This window comes from Moschus berezovskii, chromosome 6 (assembly GCF_049115385.1).
Source record: "Moschus berezovskii isolate FMDL1 chromosome 6, NW_MosBer_1.0, whole genome shotgun sequence".
NCBI classification, from domain to species: domain Eukaryota; kingdom Metazoa; phylum Chordata; class Mammalia; order Artiodactyla; family Moschidae; genus Moschus; species Moschus berezovskii.
Genome location: NC_142465.1, coordinates 8,318,370 through 8,343,237, shown reverse-complemented (window position 1 = coordinate 8,343,237; position 24,868 = coordinate 8,318,370). Strand labels below are relative to the sequence as shown.

Sequence of the window (24,868 nt, the reverse complement as noted above, 5' to 3'; positions counted from 1 at the left end):
AAAATTCATCTTTTCCTTTTGGTTGGGTAACACCATGTCACACACTGTACACTCAGCACATCTATATGATCTGGTTAGTATTTACTTCTTATTACCAACTTTCAGAAATACAGCGTGCAATTGTCAGTCTATTTAATCCATAAATTTCATTATGTTCAATCTATGTTTTGTTTAGTTTAAATATAGTTGCTGCTAAGTCACTTCAGTCGTGTCCGACTCTGTGCGATCCCATAGACGGAAGCCCACCAGGCTCCCCTGTCCCTGGGATTCACCAGGCAAGAACACTGGAGTGGGTTGCCATTTCCTTCTCCAATGTGTGAAAGTGAAAGAAGTCGCTAGGATTATTTAAATATAAATTAGGATTTCCCTGGTGGCTCAGATGGTAAAGAATCTGCCTACAATGCAGGAGACCTGTGTTTGATCCCTGGGTGGGGACGATCCCCTGGAGAAGGGAATGGCCACCCACTCGGGTATTCTTGCCTGGAGAATCCCATGGACAGAGGAGCCTGGCAGTCTATAGTCCACGGCGTCCAAAGAGTCGGACACAACTGAGTGACTAACACACACACATAGTGTGTATTAGTATCTCAGACAATACTGTTGATGAATTTTACTTTGTTTTACAATTTTGCATCACATAATGGCATCTTTTAACTGCCTTATAAAATTGGTAAACTACAGGTTTATATTAATGGCAGAAAATTAGATCAAATGTTGCTAGTTTAACAACATAAAACTGGTCTCTTGAAACATGTAGTCTCCTCTATCTTCATAGGATACTATGAATTAAGTAAATAACTACTTATTCCAAGCTGTCTCCTTGGGACATATTTATACTTCAAACAATATTAAGTGTTTTATTTCATGTCATGAGCACAAGTTCTGGGCTTACTTTTCTGTCTTATTAATCTTTCTCCATTGGTGATCTCCTCCATCTTGTTTTGGTTAAATTACATGAATAGCACCTTAATCAGTATCATGTTGAAGTTTTCACCTAAAGCCTTGTCTCATTCTTCTCCTGTGGGTATAGACTTGGATACAAAATGTTTCAAATATTGTGTGGCCTTATTCTCCTGTTAGAGTTACTGTCCCTCTCTGGGACAGTATATATTTTCTTACTATTCTTTGTAGGTTTCTCTTATCTCCTGGCTGTGTTACCTTTCAATCCATGGACATGTGGAAGGGAGCCAGATAACACCATAAGATGGAATGTTTCAATATTCTAGAGATGGCAACCGGAGCTTCTCAATATTCAGTTCAGTTCAGTCGCTCAGTCGTGTCCGACTCTTTGTGACCCCATGAATCACAGCACGCCAGGCCTCCCTGTCCATCTCAATATTAGTGACCTCCAATTCCAGTGACTATTCTGGAAGAAATGTTTGGCAACGGAGGTTTTCTGAGGCAGGAATAAAATAATCTATCTAAAACTCCTAAAGTAGGGAGAAAAGTCGTTCTTTCTTCTCTCTGTTTTAGAACCAGGACTTATCTCCAGCAGTGAAACAAGATACAGGCTTAGGGTATTTAAGGCCAGTGCCCACTCAGGCATGCTGTGCTAGCTAAATGTTTTAAATATTACCTCTATTTAGAAAATATATCACAGTGATCTGTTTCTTAAGCATAAGGTAAATGGTAAACTTGTTAATACGGAAAATTAATAGTAATTTTGAATTTTTTATGATGGATAGCATACATTTTCTTTTTACTTCTTGGAGCAGGACACAATACCTGAAAATTTGCCAGCACCAACAGACAAATCTAAACTAAAACATCAGCAACACAAAACGGAAATGAAAGGGGGATATAAACAAAACAGTCAAGGAAATGCAGAAAAGGCAAAGTCAAGTATCACACATCAACAGACTCCAAGAAACAAGACAGATGACAAGGTAATGTATGAGGCTTTCCCAAATTGTAATGGAATTGAAAGAAAACAGTGTTTGTATTATAGAAACATCTTTTTGCCTGATTTATCTTGCTGTTAGTCTTAATAAAGTATAATCACTAACACTTGTTTCTGTGTAACAGGGACTCTCTTTAAGGATTTTACTTACCTTAACTAGTTTATTCTTCACAACAACTTCAATGGGTTATTATCACCATTTTCAGAGGTGCAAAATTTAGTCATATGACCTAATCATCTTTTCTCTGTAGTTTTTCACTTGCTTTGGGTTGGAAATAAGGCAGTGTTATATATCTGTTTCTGATGTAGCTGTCTTGAACGCTATTGGTTTCACTTTAAAGACTAAACTTTAAAGTTGAAAAGTGGTTTCAGACTGTCAAGTGATCCTGTTTTATTTTAAAACTGTCATCACTCCATGATTGTTTTCTAGCTGAGTTTGGGAGATGTTTTTAATATGAATTGCTAAAACTGTTATATTTTAATTTAATCTTAATTAGATATAAACTCACCATTCATGAATATAAGAGCAAAGTAAACATAATAAATTTAATGGTGTTTCACAAGCATATCAAAAAGGTGAACCCTGAATTTTAGAAAGGTTTGAAAACATAGTTTATGATACTACTGGTCATAAAGAAAGATCACTTAGATACAATTCTCCATTTAGTTAAGTTTTAATAAGAATAATGTATTTTCAGGGAAGTTTGATAGTTGTATTTACTTAGCATTTAGTGTTGAGTAAGAAGAATAAGTTGTAAAACCCTTCTAAAATTCAACTTTGACCTTTCTGGTAAGCTTGTGAAAAGCCATTAAATTTATTATATTTACTTTGCTCTTGTATTCATGAATGGTGAGTTTATACCTAAATAATTTGTAAGTAGATGTGACATATCAGCTTTTTTTTCTAATCCATGTAGGGACTATCTGGAATTCACTAAAACCCATGATATTTACCTAAAAGAGTAACAAAAGTTATGAGATTATTTGGTCTTTTTTATTTTAAAGCTAACTTTTCAGATTCAAACAGATGTACATAAATATAGTATTCTAGTGTCTGTAATAGCAGATAGGATAATTTGATAACTAGAATCTGGGTGTATAGTATCTTTAGGATCTACCATGTGATATTGATTGCAGCCATGAAATTAAAAGACGCTTACTCCTTGGAAGGAAAGTTATGATCAACCTTGATAATATATTAAAAAGCAGAGACATTACTTTGCCAACAAAGGTCCGTCTGGTCAAGGCTATGGTTTTTCCAGTGGTCATGTATGGATGTGAGAGTTGGACTGTGAAGAAAGCTGATCGCCGAAGAATTGATGCTTTTGAACTGTGGTGTTGGAGAAGACTCTTGAGAGTCCCTTGTACCGCAAGGAGATCCAACCAGTCCATTCTAAGGGAGATCGATCCTGGGTGTTCATTGGAAGGACTGATGCTAAAGCTGAAACTGCAATACTTTGGCCACCTCATGCGACGAGTTGACTCACTGGAAAAGACTCTGATGCTGGGAGGGGTTGGGGGCGGGAGGAGAAGGGGACGACCGAGAATGAGATGGCTGGATGGCATCACCGACTCTGTGGACATGAGTTTGAGTGAACTCAGGGAGTTGGTGATAGACAGGGAGGCCTGGCGTGCTGTGATTCATGGGGTCGCGGAGAGTCGGACACGACTGAGCGACTGAACTAACTAACTAACTAATAATGTTGGGAAAACAGAATGAAAGTTTCTATAAATGCATGCTTTCCTTCTCATGGCAAAACATTTGAACACAAGTTCAAATGAGGATGCTTGTTTACTTTTGGTTTAAGAGAAGATAAATATTGTTTGCAAATCTCCCCATAAGAAAACAGAATGAGAGTTTCGATAAGTTTCTATACGTGCATGCTTTCCTTTTCATGGTAAAACATTGTTTGCAAATCTTCCCATATGAATGATTAAGGGTTTTATAAATAAAAGCCAGTATTTGCGTATGTTCCTTTGGAGAAGATCTTGTTTTACTCTTTTGATTTTTGTAACCTACATATTAGAAGTTTAATATGTTTTTGGTAGTCTTACAAAAAATCCCTGGTTTCTATATATTCTATATATAATAATCTGTACTTATGGAGTTTGAGCAATTTATCTGATGTCGTTTTAAAAGTATACTCTTATTAGAACCAAAACTGCTGTATAAATTTGCTGTTAGTAAATCCTATTATAATTACATGAATAACCACTGGGATAGTAATCTCTAGAAATAAAAGAGGTCCCTGATATCTGAAACATAGCCCCTCTTTAAAGCAGGGAGTCACGTGCAAATTGATTCTCTTTGCTGATACAGAAAAGCTAAAGTTAGATGTATTTCGAATCCAAGACAATAACTAAAGGCTATAGCTACTAACTAAATAGGCTGATACATCAATCAACTGATAATATCACACAGTAAAACAGTTCCACTCTGCTTGACTCGAAAGGAACATTTCCTGTGTTGAATTTTCCTTCCATTTAGTATAAAAAGGTAATGAATCTCTGTCAAATCGTTTTACCACCTAAAATGTAAATTTATATATATTTGTGTGGGTGGGTGTATATATTTTTAAAGTAATGAAATATCTTTAAATAAAACACTGAAAATCAAACTTCAATTTTACAGGAAATAATATTAATTCCCAAATTAATATTAATTAATTGTACTTATGTTCAGTTCTGTCACTCAGTCGTGTCCGACTGTTGCGACCCCGTGAACTGCAGCACACCAGGCCTCCCTGTCCATCACCAGCTCCCGAAGTCCACCCAAACTCATGTCCATTGAGTTGGTGATGCCATCCCACCATCTCATCCTCTGTCATCCCTTTCTCTTCCTGCCCTCAATCCTTCCCAGCATCAGGGTCTTTTTAAGCAGTCAGTTCTTCACATCAGGTGGCCAAGTATTGGAGTTTCAGCTTCAGCATGAGTCTGTCCAGTGAATATTCAGGACTGATTTCCTTTAGGATTGACTGGTTTGATCCCCTGACAATCCAAGGGACTCTTAAGAGTCTTCTCTAACACCACAGTTCAAAAGCATCAGTTCTTCAGTGCTCAGTTTTCTTTATAGTCAAACTCTCACATCCATCCATTACTACTGGAAAAACCATAGCCTTGATGAGATGGATCTTTGTTGACAAAGTATGTCTCTGCTTTTTAATATGCTGTCTAGGTAGGTCATAACTTTCCTTCCAAGGAGTAAGCGTCTTTTAATTTCATGGCTGCAGTCACCATTTGCAGTGATTTTGGAGCCTCAAAAAATAAAGTCAGCCACTGTTTGCAATGTTTCCCCATCTATTTGCTATGAAGCAATCAGACTGGATGCCATGATCTTAGTATTCTGAATGTTGAGCTTTAAGCCAACTTTTTCACTCTCCTCTTTCACTTTCATCAAGAGGCTTTTGAGTTCCTCTTCACTTTCTCCCATAAGGGTGGTGTCATCTGCATATCTGAGGTTATTGATATTTCTCCCGGCAATCTTGATTCCAGCTTGTGCTTCCTCCAGCCCAGCGTTTCTCATGATGCACTCCGCATATAAGTTAAACAAGCAGGGTGACAATATACAGCCTTGATGTACTCCTTTTCCTATTTGGAACCAGTCTGTTGTTCCATGTCCAGTTCTAACTGTGGCTTCCTGACCTGCATACAGGTTTCTCAAGAGGCAGGTCAGGTGGTCTGGTATTCCCATCTCTTTCAGAATTTTCCACAGTTTGTGGTGATCCACACAGTCAAAGGCTTTGGCATAGTCAATAAAGCAGGAATAGATGTTTTTCTGGAACTCTCTTGCTTTTTCCATGATCCAGTGGATGTTGGCAATTTGATCTTTGCTTCCTCTGCCTTTTCTTAAACCAGCTTGAACATCTGGAAGTTCATGGTTCACGTATGGCTGAAGCCTGGCTTGGAGAATTTTGAGCATTACTTTACTAGGTATATTTGTGATCATTCCAAATATACCTTTTTTCGCCAACTCTTTAAAAAGACAAAAAGCCTACTTATTCACTCATTGGTTATTCTTTCAAAAATAGTTATCTAATGTTTCATGATATGCAAGTTGCCTTTCCAGGCACTGGTGATAAGTCAGTGACTAAAACAGACAAATATTCCTGCTCTTGCAGGAAAAGAAAAAAAAGAATAAATGAATGAATGAACCAGTTTGGGTAGCCATTCCCCTCTGCAGAGGATCTTCGTGACCCAGAGATGAAACCCGGATCTCCTGCAATGCAGGCAGTTTCTTTATCTTCTGAGCCACGAGGAAGTCCTCTAATATGACAGATGATGATAAATGCTATGAGTAGAAGGAAACTTGGAAAGCCAAGGTTGGGGTTGTAGTTTGTACAGGATCATCAGAGAAGCTCTTTTCCATAAAGTAGCATTTTAGGGCACATTCAAAAGGGGTAAGAGGCAAGCCAGTTAGAAGAAACTCTCAGTGTCATGAAGTAGCAGTAGGCAAGGAGTATTTAAGAAATATCAAGAGCAGTGTGATGAGGGAGAAGAGCAAGGGAGAGGTGGGAGGAGATTTTTTCAGTGAGTTAAAGGGAAGCAGAGGCTGGGAGGCAGATGAGAGAGGTCTTGTAAACCCCTTCAGGACTTCGCCTTCTGTTCCGTTTTGTTGAGAATGGATTTTACTGTGGAGGCTATCCCAATAACCCAGGCAAGAGATAAGGATGCCTGCTCAGAACCAGTTGGTTGCAGCAGATTTGGATAAGAAGTGGTCACAACGAGAAGTTCAATTCTAGACAGTTTCTGAAGGGAAGGCTCAGAATATTTGGTGATGGATTGGTTTTAGGCTTGAGAGAAAGGAAAGATGAAAGATGACTCTAAGGCTTTTTGAGCTGAGTTCAAAGTGTGTATTGTTCATTAACTGGAGTGGGGGGTATCACAGTGAAGTTTGATTTGGGGAGGTTAAATCTGAGATGCCAAGTGGAAATGCCACTGTTTCCCTTGGGTAAAAGACCTAAAACAAGTTGAAACAAAATAAGAAGCCTTTGAAAGTTTCCTCCAACCTATACATAATGCAGAACCTGGCTTATACTCAAACATGTCTATTAATTTAATCTTTCTTAAATTTACCTTGTATAATGTTAAACGTCTGTTTGGTGACTGTGAAATCACTATTTAGGAGAAACATATTAGTGGGTAAACAAATAAAATTATGAAGTATCCTCATAAATTTATTTCCCAATAGTACATACTTAAGATCTATTATCCGTCCATTGGATACATATACAGTGCTCACTGCATGTGGTCCTGCTCTGGCACCAGGGACCCTGCATTGAAAAGCACAGATGAGGTTCCTGCACTCATGGAACTTATAGCAGGAGAGGCAGGCAACAAATCATAGACAAATGTATAATAAGGTTTCATGTAGCAATCGAAGGTCATGGAGACAGCGAAGATTATGAAGATGAAATGTGACCTTTCAAGGAAAATCTAAAGTAAGAACAAGCCTTGGGGAGATACACTTGTAGTCTATTACATTTTTGATAAGTTGCCATCGTATTGGAGCATCATTTTTTGTTAAGCTCATATAAACACATCTAAGATTCAGAGAAAAATCTGGCATTTATCTCTTTAGAATCCTTGTTAAAAGTTCAGAAATAGTATACATAAAACCAATGAATCACCAAAGCAGTAATTAGTAAAAGTTCTGTGTACACACCAAAAGGTCAGTTTGTGAACTGGAAGTACTCAAATTAAACATGGAAAGAGGCCCAAGGGGCTATTTTTATAAAGCAGTTTACATAGTGAGGAGGCAGTGACTGTTTATGCTTCACAGTGATTGGTTATAATACAAGAATTTTCTTAAATGATAAGGGATTGGTTAGTGGTTACTTCATATCAGTTTCGGGGAACAGTTTAAGTTTCACTTATAAAAAGCAGAGACATTACTTTGACAACAAAGGTCTAGTCAAGGCTATGGTTTTTCCAGTAGTCATGTATGGATATGAGAGTTGGACTATAAAGAAAGCTGAGTCCGAAGAATTGATGCTTTTGAAGTGTGGTGTTGGAGAAGACTCTTGAGAGTCCCTTGGACTGCAAGGAGATCCAACCAGTCCATCCTACAGGAGATGAGTCCTGGGTGTTCATTGGAGGGACTGATTTTGAAGCTGAAACTCTAATACTTTGGCCACCTGATGCGGAGAGCTGTCTCATTTGAAAAGACCCTGATGCTGGGAAGGATTGAGGGCCGGAGGAGTAGGGGACAACAGAAGATGAGGTGGTTGGATGGCACCACCAACTCAATGGAATCGGGTTTGCATGGACTCTGGGAGTTGGTGATGGACAGGGAGGCTTGGCGTGCTGCAGTTCATAGGGTCGCAAAGAATCGGACACGACTGAGTGACTGAACTGAACTGAACTGAACTGATGATTTCTAGAGACATAAGCAGGAAGTAACCCTGGTCAAGTTAGTCTCACTTGTCTTGTAAAATAAGCTAAATTAAGCTTTGCTTGTATGACTAAATTGGTATTTTCTGCTCAGGAAATTTTTAAGGCTGATTTCTGTTTGTGTTTGATTTTAACAATCTCAAAGGATACACCCATATATTGGTATCACTTTGCCTGCGAACTTAGCTTTATAAAGGAATGACATGCCCATATTTATTAACTTTACAAAGACTCAAATGGACAATTATAATAGTTACTATTTTTTATGTAATGCTTACTATATGTCAGGTACTTCTGAAATATGTTGGCCATGTATCACCTCATTTAATCATTTTTTGGAGTGCAAAACAGTTACTAATATTAATTGCCATTTTTAAAATGAGTAAACCAAGGCACAGAGATGTTGTCCAACTAGAAAGTAGGAAAGCTGAATTCCGTAGGCAGTCTGATTATCAAAGCCTATAACCTTAATCTGATGTAACCAGTCATTTTTTTATTCTTTACATTGTTAAAAACATATTCTAAGCATGCATATGTGGGTTCATTTATTGCTTCACATCTAGCATGTACAAGGTGCAGCAGCCATCACAGATGATCTGACAAATCTGGACAGGAAAGCCCTCCTACAGCTGGGTTATGCAGACAACCCTCACATCCTCCAACGGAGCACAGGAAAATCTGATGCTGTAAGTTATTGGTACTTTTACTGATCTGATAAACTGTTAAGATAATTTGCCCTCTGAAATTTTACAGCCTTAAACTTGAATAAATGATTCCAACAGTTAAAGTGGGACTGAGGTGAATAGTCACTGATACGCCAGGTTCAGTCCTCACTTGTAGCATGGATTGACGTTTGGTATGTTTACTGCGGAAAAGTCATCTTGCATCTTTGGAAGTTTGTAAAAATTTAGTTTACACTGTTCAGAATGTTAATTGACCACAATGACAATGGGCTAATCTGGAATCACCCGTTTCCCCACAAAGAAGTAGCTGGATAATCTTTTTGTTTTGAAAATCATAAGCAAATAAAACTGAAGGGCAGGGATAAAGTAATTTTTCTTTAGGAAAGGGGAAACAAAGCTCTAGTCTCAATATTAACTTTAAATTATGTCTTTTACAAAATCAATAAGATCTCTTAATGAGTATTACTTAAACTAGTTATTGTACAAATAGATAATTATAGCATTTCTATAGTGTCCTGGTGTATGCAGACCAAGCTGCTTGGAGTTGGAGGCCACTGGCTCCCTAGACACCCCCAGGTGATTAATACCTCAGGTACACCTGTAATTGATTGATGGGCTATCAGTGTGTGTTGGCTTAAAATTGAGAAAATTCTGCTTTAGATGGCCTAAATAATAATAAAGCAACGTGGATTTAGCTAGATACATTATCATTGATTGGATATTCAAAATAGATTTTATTTGGATAGCAATCATCCTGAATCAATCCATTCTGAACTGACAGCAAGATGTAATCAATCTCTGGGCAGGTGGACTGATTTTCTGCAGATGTCCCAAGTTGGTAATTTGTTTATTAAAAATCTCATGTGCATTGTTTTATATGCCTATTATTTTTTTATTGTGTTATTTATTTATTTTATTTTTATTTTTATTGGAGGGTAATTATTTTACAATATTATATTGGTTGGTTTTGCCATACATTGACATGAATCCACCCCGGGTGTACATGAGTTCCCCCTCCCGAACCCCGCTTCTACCTCTCTCCTCCCCTTATCCTCCCTCTGGGTCATCCCCACATACCAGCCCCGAGCAACCTGTAACATGCATCAACCCTAAACTGGCGATTCGTTTCACATATGATAATATACATGTTTCAGTGCCATTCTCCCAAACCATCCCACCCTCACCCTCTCCCACAGAGTCCCAAAGACTGTTCTATACATCTGTGTCTCTTTTGCTGTCTCGTATACAGGGTTATCATTTGCATCTTTCTAAATTCCATATATATGCGTTAGTATATTGTATTGGTGTTTTTCTTTCTGGCTTACTTCACTCTGTATAATAGGCTCTAGTTTCATCCACCTCATTAGAACTGGTTCAAATGCATTCTTTTTTTTTTTGTTACTTTATTTTATTTTTAATTTATTTTATTGGAGGCAAAGTACCTTACATTAATATATTGATTGGTTTTGCCATACATTGACACGAATCTACCCCTGGTGTACATGTGCTCCCTTTCTTGAACCCCCTCCCACCTCCCTCTTCCCCATATCCTCCCTCCAGGTCATCCCCGTGCACCAGCCCCAAGCATCCTGTATCATGCGTCGAATCTGGACTGGTGATTCATTTCACATGTGATAATATACATGCTACAATGCCGTTCTCCTCAATCATCCCACCTTCACCCTCTCCCACAAAGTCCCAAAGACTGTTCTATATACCTATGTCTCTTTTGCCTTAACACTGTATACGAGACTGCATTCTATTATTATATAGATGTTTATACTTAACAGAAAAAGGAGTATTATCAGGGTTATAAAAAAAATTAAAAAATGTTCCTTGTAGGGCAAAGTTGTGTCCCAGATAAGGCTTATTTTGGTATATTTCTAAAGTATACTTTGTAGGGGCTTTCCTGGTGGCTTAGACGGTACAGAATCTGTCTGCAATGCAGGAGTCCCTGGTTTGATCCCTGGGTCGGGAAGGTCCCCTGAAAAGGTAATGGCAACCCACTCCAGTATTCTTGCCTGGAGAACTGCATGGGTGGAGGAGACTGGCTACAGTTCATGGTGTCGCAAGGAGTCAGACACGACTGAGCAACTTCTATGTTTCACTAAAGTTCTACTTGAATGGATGTTACTGAATACCTGAGGCCTTTCGGCTACTGCTGTTAGTATAATGCGGCGCCATCTAGGCGTCTGTGGATTTCTTTTCCCATTCAGTCACTTTCCTAGTGGCATCATGTCTAAATTCACCGTCAAGCACATTTTACTCCATGGTGGCAGCACCCCTGTATCAGTTTTTTAAAGGAGATGTTTTACATGAGTAAATTTTGAATGCATCTGAAATTAGTCCCAATTTACTTTTTAAATGTAGGTGGAAACGTTTCGACTTAGTTTTTAGCTAAATGAACAACAGAAGCAGTGAACCTATTTTATCTGCATCTCCTCCACTTTCATTTCTCAGTTGCGTTTGTGTGATTTCTGCTTCTAATCTGCCTTCTGTTTACACAGCTCTCTAACTCGATGTGCCTGAGGGTGGTTCTAACCTTTCCTCCAAAGTATAAGTCACCGTAAACGTCAGCACCCGTGGTGCGTGTTCTCCATGGGCTCCATACTCATCACCGTCACCTCTCTCGCTTGCTTCTGGGTTTTACATCCATTGTCTGACTGATACGGAAATCACTGATGATTTCTACCAAAATTTAATGGTATTATACTTTAGCAAATAAATGTAGTTTTAGATTAAATAATTGGAATTTAAATTTATTAATGATGATATGAATGTGCTTAGTCTCTCAGTCATGTTCAACTCTTTGCAACCCCATAGACTGTTATCTGCCGGGCTCCTCTGTCGTGGGATTTGTCAGGCAAGAATACTGGAGCAGGTTGCCATTTCCTCCTCCAGGGGATCTTCCTGACCCAGGGATCAAACCCGCATCTCCTGTGTCTCCTGTGTTGCAGGCAGATTCTTTCCCTGCTGAACCACTGGGGATGCCATTGGGGAATGATGATATGGTAGTCTGTATTTAAGAAAGAAATTGGAAATGTTTAATTTATGTTTTAGGACTCTTGTGTAAACTATAGTATTGCTCTGCTTTATGGACAATGGTGTTTCCTTTATTTTCTCTTCTCAGGAAGTTGTGGCTGCAGAGAAGAAGAAACAGGTGGTGGCAGAGCAAGTGATGATAGACCACTTATCCAGGTAAGCGTTCATAGAGATGCATGCAGAAAGTGTTCAGTACATTTCCTTTGTATGCATGACATCTGCATTGGAGTGGTCACCTCAGAGGTTCCCTGCTTTCTCTGGTTACTGCGCTTTTTTTTCCCACCGGACTCCTTGCCCAACAGACATACTTAACAGTGCTTTTTACTAAGTATTTTTTTGTCTAAATAGCTTAGTAAATATTTTCTTCCTGATAACTTAATGGTCACCTGAAAAAATAATACAAATTGAAAAAAATGTTTTTATTTCCTTTGTAAATATGCAGTTACTCACTAATGGGACATGTGCACTTCTTGGATGACAAATAATCTCTCAAATCTTAGAATTGTATAGAATGCTTCCACTCTCACTGCCACATGGCGCTGCTTTTTATCACAGCAACTGTAGAAATGCCAGTTTTGCGAAGATGTGATATGATTCATTGACGGAGTGTAATGTGGTATTTTGCTGAAGCTGTGAATTACTTGGAGCTAGTAGTTTTTTTGGTATGCCACAATTATGAAGTACCACTACTTCCCTCAAAAACTAAAAATATCCAGCGGTGTTCCTTTGACTTCCCTGTGACACCCGAGTGTGATTCAGTGCGCAGTTTGGGAACTGTGGGATTGTCAAGACTTTTAAAGCCTAACGTAAAGTTTCGCAACCCTTAGAAAACTAGATAAAGTTTCAATACCAGCTGTGCTAAACTGCATGAATATGTAAGTAATGCAGGATTTCAGAAGAGGCTGGAATAGTCTAGGAAGTCTTCACAGCAGAGGTAAGACTCAAGTTTAGCTTTGAAAAAAATAAGTACTTAGATGGTTGGCAGAGAGAAAGAATGATAGTCTATATGCCTGTTTCTTAGTTAAATTTTTGACACAGTTTTGCTTACAATCATCTTCAGTATTTCTCCTTTTATTATCTCATGAACTGACTTTACATTTTCACTCCCAAAATGCCACCACAATGTCTCTTCATAAGATAACTAGTGACATCCGTATTGCTAGGTTAATGGCAATTTCCTAATTCTCAGCTACTCGACCCATCAGAGCCATCTACTGGGTTGAGAACTTTCTTCTCTTTGAAGCACTTTCTTTTCCTCCCTTGGCTTCTGGCATACCACATGTGGCTAGTTTATCTTCCTACTTTCTAATCCTCAGCCTTCTTTCTTAGTTCCTCTTCACTTCTCCTATCTTTATGCACAGGAATACACAAGGACTTCTACTTTTTGGACTTCTACTTTTACTTTCTAGGTGATTTCATCCAGTATCAGTTCTTCGGTAACCATCTATATGCTGATGCTGCCCTAATCCAGATCCCAAAGTAACATTGGAAAATGTTACTTTGGTTTCTGAAAGTTGTTCTCTTTCATTCCCTCATTATGAAATCCTCTTTAGTTTTCTTCCATGGCAACAGTATTCTTCAAGTTCAGTCCGTCAGTTCCGTCACTCAGTCATGTCTAACTCTTTGCAACCCCATGGACTGCAGCATGTCAGGCTTCCCTATCCATCACCAGCTCCCAGAGCTTATTCATTCTCATGTCCATTGAGTCAATGATGCCATCCAACATTCTCATCCTCTGTCATCCCCTTCTCCTCCTGCCTTTGATCTTTACCAACATCCGGGTCTTTTCTAAGCAGTCAGTTTTTCACATCAGGTGGCCAAAGTATTGGAGTTTCAGCTTCAGCATTAATCCTTCCAGTGAATATTCAGGACCAATTTCCTTTAGGATGGATTGGTTGGATCCCCTGGCAAGCCAAGGGACGCTCAAGAGTCTTCTCCAGTACCACAGTTCAAAAGCATCAATTCTTCGGTGCTCAGCTTTCTTTCCAGTCCAACTCTCACATCCATACATGACTACTGGAAAAACCATAGCTTTGACTACACAGATGTTTGTTGGCAAAGTAATGTCTCTGTTTTTTAATATGCTTTCTAGGTTGCTCATGGCTTTTCTTCCAAGGAGTGAGCAAGCATCTTTTAATTCCATGGCTGGGGTCACCATCTGCAGTGATTTTCGAGCCCCCCAAAATAAAGTCTTTCAGTGTTTTCACTGTTTCCCCATCTATTTGCCATGAAGTGATGGGAGTGGATGTCATAAGCTTAATTTTCTGAATGTTGAGCTTTAAGCCAACTTTTTCACTCTCTTTCACTTTCATCAAGAGGCTCTTTAGTTCCTCTTCACTTTCTGCCATAAGGGTGGTGTCATCTGTGTATCTGAGCTTATTGATATTTCTCCTGGTAATCTTGATTCCAACTTGTGCTTCATCCAGCCCAGTGCTTCTCATGATGTACTCTGCATATAAGTTAAATAAGCAAGGTGACAATATACAGCCTTGACGTACTCCTTTTCCTATTTGGAACCAATCTGTTGTTCCATGTCTAGTTCAAATTGTTGCTTCCTCACCTGCGTACAGATTTCTCAAGAGGCAGGTCAGGCACTCTGGTATTCCCATCTCAGAATTTTCCACAGTTTATTGTGATCCATACAGTCAAAGGCTTTGGTGCAGTCGATAATGCAGAAGTAGGTGTTTTTCTGGAATTCTCTTGCTTTTTCGATGATAAATGTTGGCAATTTGATCTCTGGTGCCTCTGCCTTTTCTAAATTCAGCTTGAACACCTGCTCATTCATGGTTCATGTACTGGTGAAGCCTGGCTTGGAGAATTTTGAGCATTATTTTACTAGCATGTGAGATGAGCGCACTTGTATCATAGTTTGAGCACTCTTTGGCATTGCCTTTCTTTGGGATTGGTGATAACTGACCTTTTCCAGTCCTGTGGCCACTGCTGAGTTTTCCAAATTTACTGGCATATTGAGTGCAGCACTTTCACAGCATCATCTTTTAGGATTTGAAATAGCTAAACTGGAATTCCATCACCTCCACTAGCTTTGTTCGTAGTGATGCTTCCTAAGGCCCACTTTCCTTCACATTCCAGGATGTCTGGCTCTAGGTGAGTGATCACACCATCGTGGTTATCTGGGTCATGAAGATGTTTTTTGTACAGTTCTTCTGTGTGTCCTTTCCATCTCTTCTTAATGTCTTCTGCTTCTGTTAGGTTCATATACTTTTCTGTCCTTTATTGTACCCATCTTTGCATGAAATGTTCCCTTTGTGTCTCTAATTTTCTTGAAGAGATTTCTAGTCTTTCCTCTTCTGTTGTTTTCCTCTATTTCTTGCATTGATCACTGAGGAAGGCTTTCTTATCTCTCCTTGCTGTTCCTTGGAACTCTGCATTCAGATGGGTATATCTTTACTTTTATCCTTTGCCTTTCGTATCTTTTCTTTTCTCAGATATTTGTAATAATTCTTCAAGTTATTTAGGCCTAAAATATTGGTAATGCCTTTAATCCTTCTCTTTCACCCAAATCCTATCTGCAGTTCGTTGGCAAACTCAGGTCTACCATCAAAATGAATTTAGCCCCCTCTGCTGCCACCCTCCGTGTTCACCCTGTCACCTCCTGTCTCCTGGATTACTTCAGACACTTTCTAATTGGACTCATTGTACCTGCATTTCCCCCTAGTTGGTCTATTCTCAACCTAGCGGCCAGAGTGAGCCCATCAAAAACATAAGTCATATCAAACCTTCCAGTAACTTCCCATGTCAATCAGAATAAAATCTGTAAGAACTATGTATTGGCTCAGTGGGTAAAGAATCTGCTGCAGTGCAGGAGACGGAGGACACAAGGGTTCCGTCCCTGGGTCGGGGAGATCCTCTGGAAGAGGAAATGGCAACCCATGCCAGTATTCTTGCCAGGAGACTCCTATGCACAGAGGAGCCTTGTGGGCTACAGTCCATGGGGTTGCAAAGAGTCAGACGCAACTGAAGTGACTGAGCATGCACATGTATTGGTTACATATCACTATAAAACCGAGTAGCTTAAAACAGTAGTCATGAATTATAGCTCATGTGTCTTCAGGTCAGCTGTCCAGGCTAGACTTGGCTGAGTAGCTATCACTTTTCCTTACTTTGGCCCATTATATATAATCAAAAGCAGTGGGCTTAATTCTGAGTTTAAGCCTTAAAAAACCTCATGTTTCCATTTGCTTTTTTGTGCTTCTTCCATCTTTGTTAGCTTGGTTAACCCACTTGTTCGCAAAAGGAAAGTCCTTCTCTCCTTGCAACTGGACCACTTAGCCAAGATTATCCTAGACGAACAGATTCCCAGACAACCTACACTTGCACGAACTAGTTCAGGTCAGATCAGCAGAGCCATCTGGGTGCCAAAGCATTTTCAACGGCTGAACTTAAAACCAAAGAAAGTACACTACCTTTATAATGAGGGCATGCCAAGGGCGTGAATAACGAGTGCTAAAAAACTGGGGTCAGTAACATATTCTCCCCAATCCCTGCATGTTTTGCCCACCATTAGAGCCTAGACCCCTTTTCCTACTTCTCTCTTGTTTATTCTGCTTTGCCATCTGGCTTCTTCCCTTCTAAAACATACCAGATTCACTGATGTCTCAGGTACTTTGCATTTATTTTCCCTTCTGCTTGGAATGCTTCCTCCCACCCCAGAATTCCATATGGTTGCTTGCATATTTTACTTCCTGTCTTTTATTCAGAAGTCATCGGCACAGTGTCTTTTTGTTTAAAGAATAGTAAGAGGAAGACCTGAAGTTCCAAATCCTCTCAGAAATTTTAATTTATTTTTAGATAATACTTATGTAAAAAGAGATAGATAAGAATTTTCACTTTTATGATGTTTTTAATTATTAAATTTATTCATTTAATATCTGATAGGTCATTCATTCTGCCAGTAGTATAAATTGGCATTTGTACATGGGTTTTTCCAACTGCTTATAAATATGTGAATACTAGAGCAAATCATTATAATATTTAATTGTCAGACTGTTGTATTTTCCTGTATAGGGCTGTAATCAGTGATCCAGAGCAAAATTTAACCTCTGAGAAGCAAGAAATTGCTCATATCCTTCCAGATTCAAAGCTGGCACCTACTCGATTTAGGAAAAGAACACTACATGAAACAAAGTAAGAAGGTTTTTATATAAAATAAGGATTTAGTATGTTATAAATATGTTTTTCAAATGTACTTTTGTATATCTAATTGAAATTTTTTCCTTTGTGGTTTTTTTTTTTTTTTTCCTGTATAAAGGAAAGTGGACTTTTTGGAGTTCAGATCCTAGTTCTGTTACTTTAAGATACTGGGGTGAACTTTGCCCTCCAGATCTTCTATTTATAATTTAGGAGTGACAGCCAGAAACTTAGGCAATAATGCATTTGAAGAGACACAATGTAGTGACTGAGACTTTTGTGTGTGCGCAATATATATTGGCTGAATTTTGATGATATTCAAAATTAGTATTTTTTTGGTATGGGCTTTTATAGTTCTCTGGTGCAGTCTACTGAAAGTTCTCACCAACTGCATTGATAATTGACATTTAGCCTCAGATTTAATAGAATGGAAAACCCACAAGTTCTTAGAGCAGTTTTTTTTTAATATTTTCAGATTGTTATAATTGTCAGTACTTTCTTATAACTTTGGTCTTTTTGTCTTATTCTTACCTTATTTCTAGAAGCCTTATCTTATTTTCTAGAAGTTTCCATACCTTTAAATATTTGAAGGTATCATGTATTAATTTCCTATTGCTGCTGTAACAGATTACCACAAACAGTATTTTTCAAATGACACACATTTATTCTCTTCCACTTCTGGAGTTCAGAAATCTACAATCAGGGTGCTGACAGGACTGCATTTCTTCAGGAGGCTTTGGGGAAGAATCTCTTCTTTGCCTTTTTCAGTGTCTAGGGGCTGCCTTTATTCTTTGGCCTGTGGACCCTCCTTCCATCTTCAAAGAAGAGAAGTGTTATTACTCTGCTGTTCCTCTTCTGTAGGTATCATGTATCCTTCTGCTTTCCTTTTATAAAACACTTGTGATGGCACTGAACCTACCTGTATAATCCTGGTTAATCTTCTCATCTCCAGATCTTTAACTTAATCACATTTGCAAATTCCCTGTTATCATGTGTAAATTAACTATGTGTCCTGAAGATTAGGATATGAGTATCTTTCAGGGACCATCACTCAGCTACCATATGTCTAAACTTCTCTTTCTTAAACTTTTATAGAAATAAAACATTCATTCACAAAGTGTACACATTTTAAATGTATAGCATAGGAATTTTCACAATCTGAACAAAACTTATGTATTATTCTTAGACCAAGAAATAGGTCAGCATGCCAGAAACCATCCGCGTGCTGCCCCTCTGTTACTGCACACCTTCTCTGCCACCCCAGGCTAACCTCTCCATACCAACGCTGTAGATTGTTACTGTCTGGTTATAAATTTACATGGACTCGCAAAACTTGGACTCTGAGTCTGAATTCTTTTGCTTAACATTATGTTTGCGAGTTTAATCTGTGTTATTTGTAGTTGTCCCTTATCCTCACTACTGTACAGTATTTTATTGTATAAATATACCACAGTTTGTTTATTCACAGCTGTTGGTGGACATTTGGCAGTTTATGAATATTGTTGCCATGAACTTTAGTGCATGCCTTTTGGTGAACATATGTATTCATTTCTGCTCAGTACTCACTTAGAAGTGGAATTGCTGGCCCATTTACTATGCATATGTTCAGCTTTAAAGAATACTGCCAAATAGTCTTCCAAAGTGGTTGCTGCAATTAAAACTCCTACCAGTGGGTATAAGAAGGTGCTAGTGGCACCGTATCTTTACAAGTACTGGTAATTATCTATATTTTTCATTTTAGTTCCTCTTATGGGTATCAGTCAGTTCACTCACTCAGTCCTGTCTGACTCTTTGTGACCCCATGGACTGCAGCACGTCAGGCTTCCCTGTCCATCACCAACTCCTGGAGCTTGCTCAAACTCATGCTCATCGGGTCAGTGATGCCATCCAACCATCTCATCCTCTGAGGTCTCCTTCTCCTCCTGCCTTTGGTCTTTACCAGCATCAGGATCTGTTCTAAGCTGTTGTTCTTCAGATCAGGTGGCCAAAGTATTGGAGTTTCAGCTTTAGCATTAGTTCTTTCAGTGACTAGTCAGGACTGATTTCCTTTAGAATTGATTGGTTGGATCTCCTTGCAGTCCAAGGGACTCTCAAGAGTCTTCTCCAACACCACAGTTCAAAAGCATCAATTCTTCAGTGCTCAGCATTCTTTCTAGTCCAACTCTCACATCCATACATGACTACTGAAAAAACCATAGCTTTGACTAGATGGACCTTTGTTGGCAAAGTAATGTCTCTGCTTTTTAATATGCTGTCTAGGTTGGTCATAGCTTTTCTTCCAAGGAGCAAGTGTCTTTTAATTTCATGGCTGGGGTCACCATCTGCAGTGATTTTGGAGCCCCCCAAAATAAATTCTGTCACTGTTTTCATTGTTTCCCCATCTATTTGCTATGAAGTGATGGTACCAGATGCCATGATCTTCATTTTTTTAATGTTGAGTTTTAAGTCAGTTTTTTCACTCTCTTCTTTCACTTTCATCAAGAGAATCTAGTTTTTCACTTTCTTCCATAAGAGTGGTGTCATCTGTGTATCTGAAGTTATTGATATTTCTCCTGGCAATTTTGATTCCAGCTTGTGCTTCCTCCAGCCCAGCATTTGTCATGATGTACTCTGCATATAAGTTAAATAAGCAGGGTGACAGTATACAGCCTTGACATACTCCTTTTCCTATTTGGAACCAGTCTGTTGTTCCATGTCCAGTTCTAACTGTTGCTTCTTGGCGTGCACCCGGATATCTCAGGAGGTAGGTTAGGTGGTCTGGTATTTTCATCTCTTTAAGAATGTTCCACAGTCTGTTGTGATCCACACAGTCAAAGGCTTTGGCATAGTCAATAAAGCAGAAGTAGATGTTTTTCTGGAACTCTGTTGCTTTTTTTATGATCCAATAGATGTTGGCAATTTGGTTCATCTGTCTTTTCTAAATCTAGCTTGAACATCTTGAAGTTCATGGTTCACGTACCATTGAAGCCTGGCTTGGAGAATTTTGAGCATTACTCTGCTAGCTTGTGAGATGAGTGCAATTGTGCAGTAGTTTGAACATAGGTATATATTGGTGATTTTATGGGTATATATTGGTGATTTTCACTTACATTTCACTAAAGACTAATGATGTTGAGCACTTTTGCATATGCATGTTCGTCATCTGGGTATCCTCTTATAGGATATCCTGTGTAGTCCCTTCAAGTCTATTGGGTTATCTTTTCCATGTTGATTTGTGGAGCTTACTTATATTTTCTAGTTGTAAGTCCTTTTTCAGCTATATTTGTTGCAAGTGTCTTTCCCTATCCTCTTGTCACCTTTTCCTTCTCTTGACCATGTCTTTTGATGAACAAGAGTTGCTAAATTTATTGTAGACCAGTTTACCAGTCTCTCCATTTACTGTTGGTGTCCTTTGTGACTTCTTTACAAAATCTCTCCCTACCTCCAACTCGTTATCTCTCTGACTTGCAATGCCACTTATGTCGTATATGAAGTTGTTACAAATGTATGGTTGGTTTCTAGGTTGTCGGATTTTTCTTTTTCAGTCTCGTCTACCTGTTATGCATCCCTGCACCAGAATTATCTTGTCTTAATTAGTACTGCTATATATTAAATACTTAAACCTTGTTTAGCTTTAGTGTTGTCTTGGCACACTTTGGCCATTCCTCTTCGATATAAGTTTTAGATTTAGCTAGTCTAGTTCTACAAAAATCCTGTGGGGGTTTGCTTAGAATTATTGAATTGATGGACTTTTCGCCCTCAGTCATTATTCCCAGAGGAAGAGGAAGAGAAAATTCTGCTCCGTAGAATGGGAAACGGGCATTGGCACATGTAGTACATGCCTTCCTCCCCTCTTATTCCTTGACCCAGATGTCTGTAGAAGTACACATTCTGTCCTATGCACTAAGCTTTACAGGGTGCCTCCCCAGTGGGAATGAGTGGGTTAGTCTGTTCAATTCGATTGTTAAGGACTTAGCTTGTTGTTGCTACATTTCTAAAGCGTGGTTTCCAACTGCTTTAGCACTAAGAAAATTTATCTGTGAGTGTTCATCCACCTGATTCTTATTTCTCCATTGGTTAAGAACTTGGAGAAGTATTGGTGCTATGTATTAGATACCGAGGAGAAGGAAATGGCAGCCACTCCAGTATCCTTGCCTGGGAAATCCCAAGTTTGATCCCTGGGTTGGGAAAATCCCCTGGAGAAGGAAGTGGCAACCCACTCCAGTGTTCTTGCCTGGAGAATTCCATGGACAGAGGAGCCTGGCGGGCAATAGTCCATGGGGCCGCAAAGAGTCGGACATGACTGAGCATCTTTCATTCATTTCATTTCATTGGATACCAAAAACTCCAACATGGAACTTCCCATTTTATAATATAAATGCCTATTTTTTTTTTTGTCTTTTCAAGAAGACTAGAATCCTTGAAGCTTTGATTTCAATCATCACTGTTAAACTGAGTTCTGTTTACCTTTGAGAAGCAATATAATGTAATAGTTATGAGCAATTTTTTTTTTTTTTTGGCTATGCCATGTGCTAACTGTTTAACTGTATAAACCTTATTTTTAGAACAGGGATAATAACACTTACTTCATTGAGTTACTACAAGCATTAAAGGAACCAATACACATTAAAAAGATTTTAACACAGACTAGTGTCTAGGAAGTTCTTAATAATTAGTAGCTATTATTATTATTGCTTTTATTTTCTCAGCATTTAGAATTATTTCAGGCACATAGTGGGTATTCAGTGAACACATTATTAATAATGGATTAAATTGAAATGAGATGACCAAACTTTCATGGCTACACTCTGTGTTCAGAACTCTCGTTTGATTGACAGGTTCTTATTTGCTGTATGTTGCTTACCTTTCATTGAGACCTAGATTTTTATAGAGGTGTAACGTTTCAAGATCTCAGTGAGCTACACACTTACTGTTTACACTATTGCAATTTCATTATAGTTGCAGTTTTATGGGAATATCATAAAATTACTTAGGAAGGGACATAAAGAGACATCACTGAATCTTCAGAGGAGAATATTGGTAGTAGGGTGTCAAAGTGTGTGTCATTGGGTTTTGCTTCATATTGTTAAACAGAATTTTAGGACTGGCAGTCTTTGTGAGATCATGCAATGCCATCTAAAAGCCATAAAGATTAAATAACTGATTTGAGGTCTCACAGCTAGAACTGTGGCCAAGACTGGAACCTCATCCAGCACTCTTTGTCTCTACTCTGTTTTGGCAAGGAATGTTTTTGGCTACCCATAACTGAAAACCTGACTGACAGTGGCTTAAACGAATCAGGATTTATTTTCCTTACACAACCGGCTGCGTGGAGGTGGCCAGTTGTTGGTTTTAGTTCATGGCTCAGGGAGGCACAGCTCTGGGCTGGCTTCCCTGAGATCTTTTACTTGCCTGATGGCTGCTGTGGCTACTAGCATCATATCCCTGCCATGCTCACAGGCAGGAACTCTTTCCATGCCGTTCTCTTATCAGGACAAAAGAAAGGCTTTCCTGGAAGTTTACTTGAAGAACTAGGTCCGTTAATCTCTTCTAGTTGTAAGAGGCTAAGAATGCAAATTCTGTGATGGGAGAGAGGCCAAGAAGAGGGTTAGAAATGGCTATCAGTTAGCTTTGCAACAGTGCCAGGCACAAACGTGCTATCTCTGTTTCATATTGACTTTCATAGTGCTTTGATATGATAAGTTCTAGCATAGAAATTACTCGTGTATTATATACAATCTGTTGTTTTTGTTTAGTTGCTAAGTCGTGTCTGACTCTTTTGCAACCTCATGGACTGTAGCCCACCAGGCTCCTCTGTTCATGGAATTTTCCACTGAAGAATACTGGAGTGGGTTGCCATTTCCTGTCTTCCTGATCCAGGAATCAAACCTATGTCTCCTGCACTGGCAGGTGGATTCTTTACCACGGAACCACCAGGGAAGCCCACTATATACCACAGCTCAGGGTTCTTTCTTCTGTGTCTGCAATAGCAATAGCAGTCTGGAATAAAAAGAGGTTTAAGCCTCATCTTTATCCAGTATGTGTATTTGAAAATATTGACATAACTTTTGGGTACTTTTCTTATCTTATGTAGGTATTTTAAAATAATTATTAACTATTGTATTTCTTACCAGGATAAGAACCCAGTCTACATTAACTGAAAATATCCTTTCTCATAAAGTGCAGTTTGATGGTAGGATCATATCAAGGTAATTGTGACTTTATTAAGTTTTTTAATCCTGTGATTATTAAAAGGTATTTTCTTTTCAAATAGAGATAGCAATAATGAAATTAGTTAAATTTGTTACATTTAAGTGAATTTACCACAAACATTTTTAGGTAATATATATTTAATCTCTTATGAAAATTATTGGGAGTATGAGTCTAAAAGAAAAACATTTTAATTAGAAATTGTTTAAAATGTGATTTTAAAAATGTCTTTCAAAAAGAAATAAAATGAATTTTTAAAGATACATGTTACTACTAAAAGATTCTAAACTACTTAAAAATTAACCTTTATGTAATTTATTTAATTTCACTTTAATGGCTTAAAGTAACAGTACATGTAGTAAAGTGACAAAGAAGGTGGTTCTTAAATCTGTTATCTAGTCTTACAAACTGCCAGTAACATGTAAGGCGACTTGATGTTCTTCATGAATATTAAAGATAAGGTGGCTTTTTAAAAATTAGCATATTTGTTCAGTGATTTTGAAATTTCCATGACAAAAGGTAATAAATGTATATCTATCTTGTGGCTTCTTGAAAGCTCACATTTTTTTTAAGGTCTTTCACTATCTTAAAAGTCTAAGCCAAATTAGTAATCTACATCGTAATATATCCATATTCATATTAGTATAGGGTAAAGCTTTTTTCTCCATCCAAATCAGAATCAAGTTGACACTTCAGCAAGCTCTGTCATTGTTTCCTTGTGGTTTCCCATAACCACACACCTGAGCAAATCCTGGTATCTCTGTTTGACACATAGAATCCATCTATCATTAAATATGAAAAGTATCCTATTTGAGAATCTTTGATACCACTTTATTTTTCTAGAAATGGACGTGATGCTTGCAGAGAGCTGGTCGGATTCTTTTTCACTCATGACCAGTCCCTTACAATTTATGAGTATCGGCAATTTGGGAAAAATAGGTATGTTGTTAAGCATCGTTAGAGCTCTCAAGATGACTATTTCCCAGAGAAGCTGGATAATTTCACATTTTTGTCATTTAACTTCTAGAACAAATGTGCTTCCTTTTATTCAAAAAAACATTTATTGTCATCAGCATGGACGAAGAAAAGGAAAGCAGTATCAACTTGGTGATCTTTATATTGTAAGTTGAGTGTGTGTGTGGGCTCATGTTTTACTACCTGGTGTTGGATTTTGAGGGATCCTGTGGGGCTAGGGGAGCAGGGTTTCTAGTTTCCAGTTTATTCTTTTCCCTCTTTCCTGAGTAGGGGCATTTATGTTGGCTCATGGTTGATGTTTCTCTAGGAGAGGGGGTGCCTCTCAGGTCCAGATCCCAGTGGTCTGAATCTAAGCATAGCATTTATTCCTACTCAGCTCCACTGCCCCCACCCCTCACCAACCTATTCTGCAATGGAAGCCCCAGAGAGCTGGTGTTTTGGTGCTTTTAAAGGCTGTACCACTGGGTCCGTGGCTACTTCAATAGAACCAGAAGTAATTCTCTACCTAATGCAGGCTTATCTTCTGGGGACATACATTTTT

General features: G+C 38.5%; 1 protein-coding gene across 3 annotated transcripts in view; it reads left to right on the top strand.

Annotated features, from left to right (window-relative positions):
- Positions 1-24,868, top strand: part of CAPS2 (calcyphosine 2) — a 49,104-nt gene that overhangs the window by 9,376 nt on the left and 14,860 nt on the right. For 2 of the 3 annotated variants that reach the window (XM_088836805.1, XM_055396095.2), the window contains exons 5-11: positions 1,716-1,886; positions 8,854-8,976; positions 12,104-12,171; positions 17,041-17,160; positions 23,277-23,351; positions 24,196-24,291; positions 24,380-24,473. In XM_088836805.1, coding sequence (XP_088692931.1) covers positions 1,716-1,886; positions 8,854-8,976; positions 12,104-12,171; positions 17,041-17,160; positions 23,277-23,351; positions 24,196-24,291; positions 24,380-24,473 — 747 coding nt within the window. The remainder of the gene's footprint in view (positions 1-1,715; positions 1,887-8,853; positions 8,977-12,103; positions 12,172-17,040; positions 17,161-23,276; positions 23,352-24,195; positions 24,292-24,379; positions 24,474-24,868) is intronic. The other variant, XM_088836804.1, reaches the window with a different exon arrangement.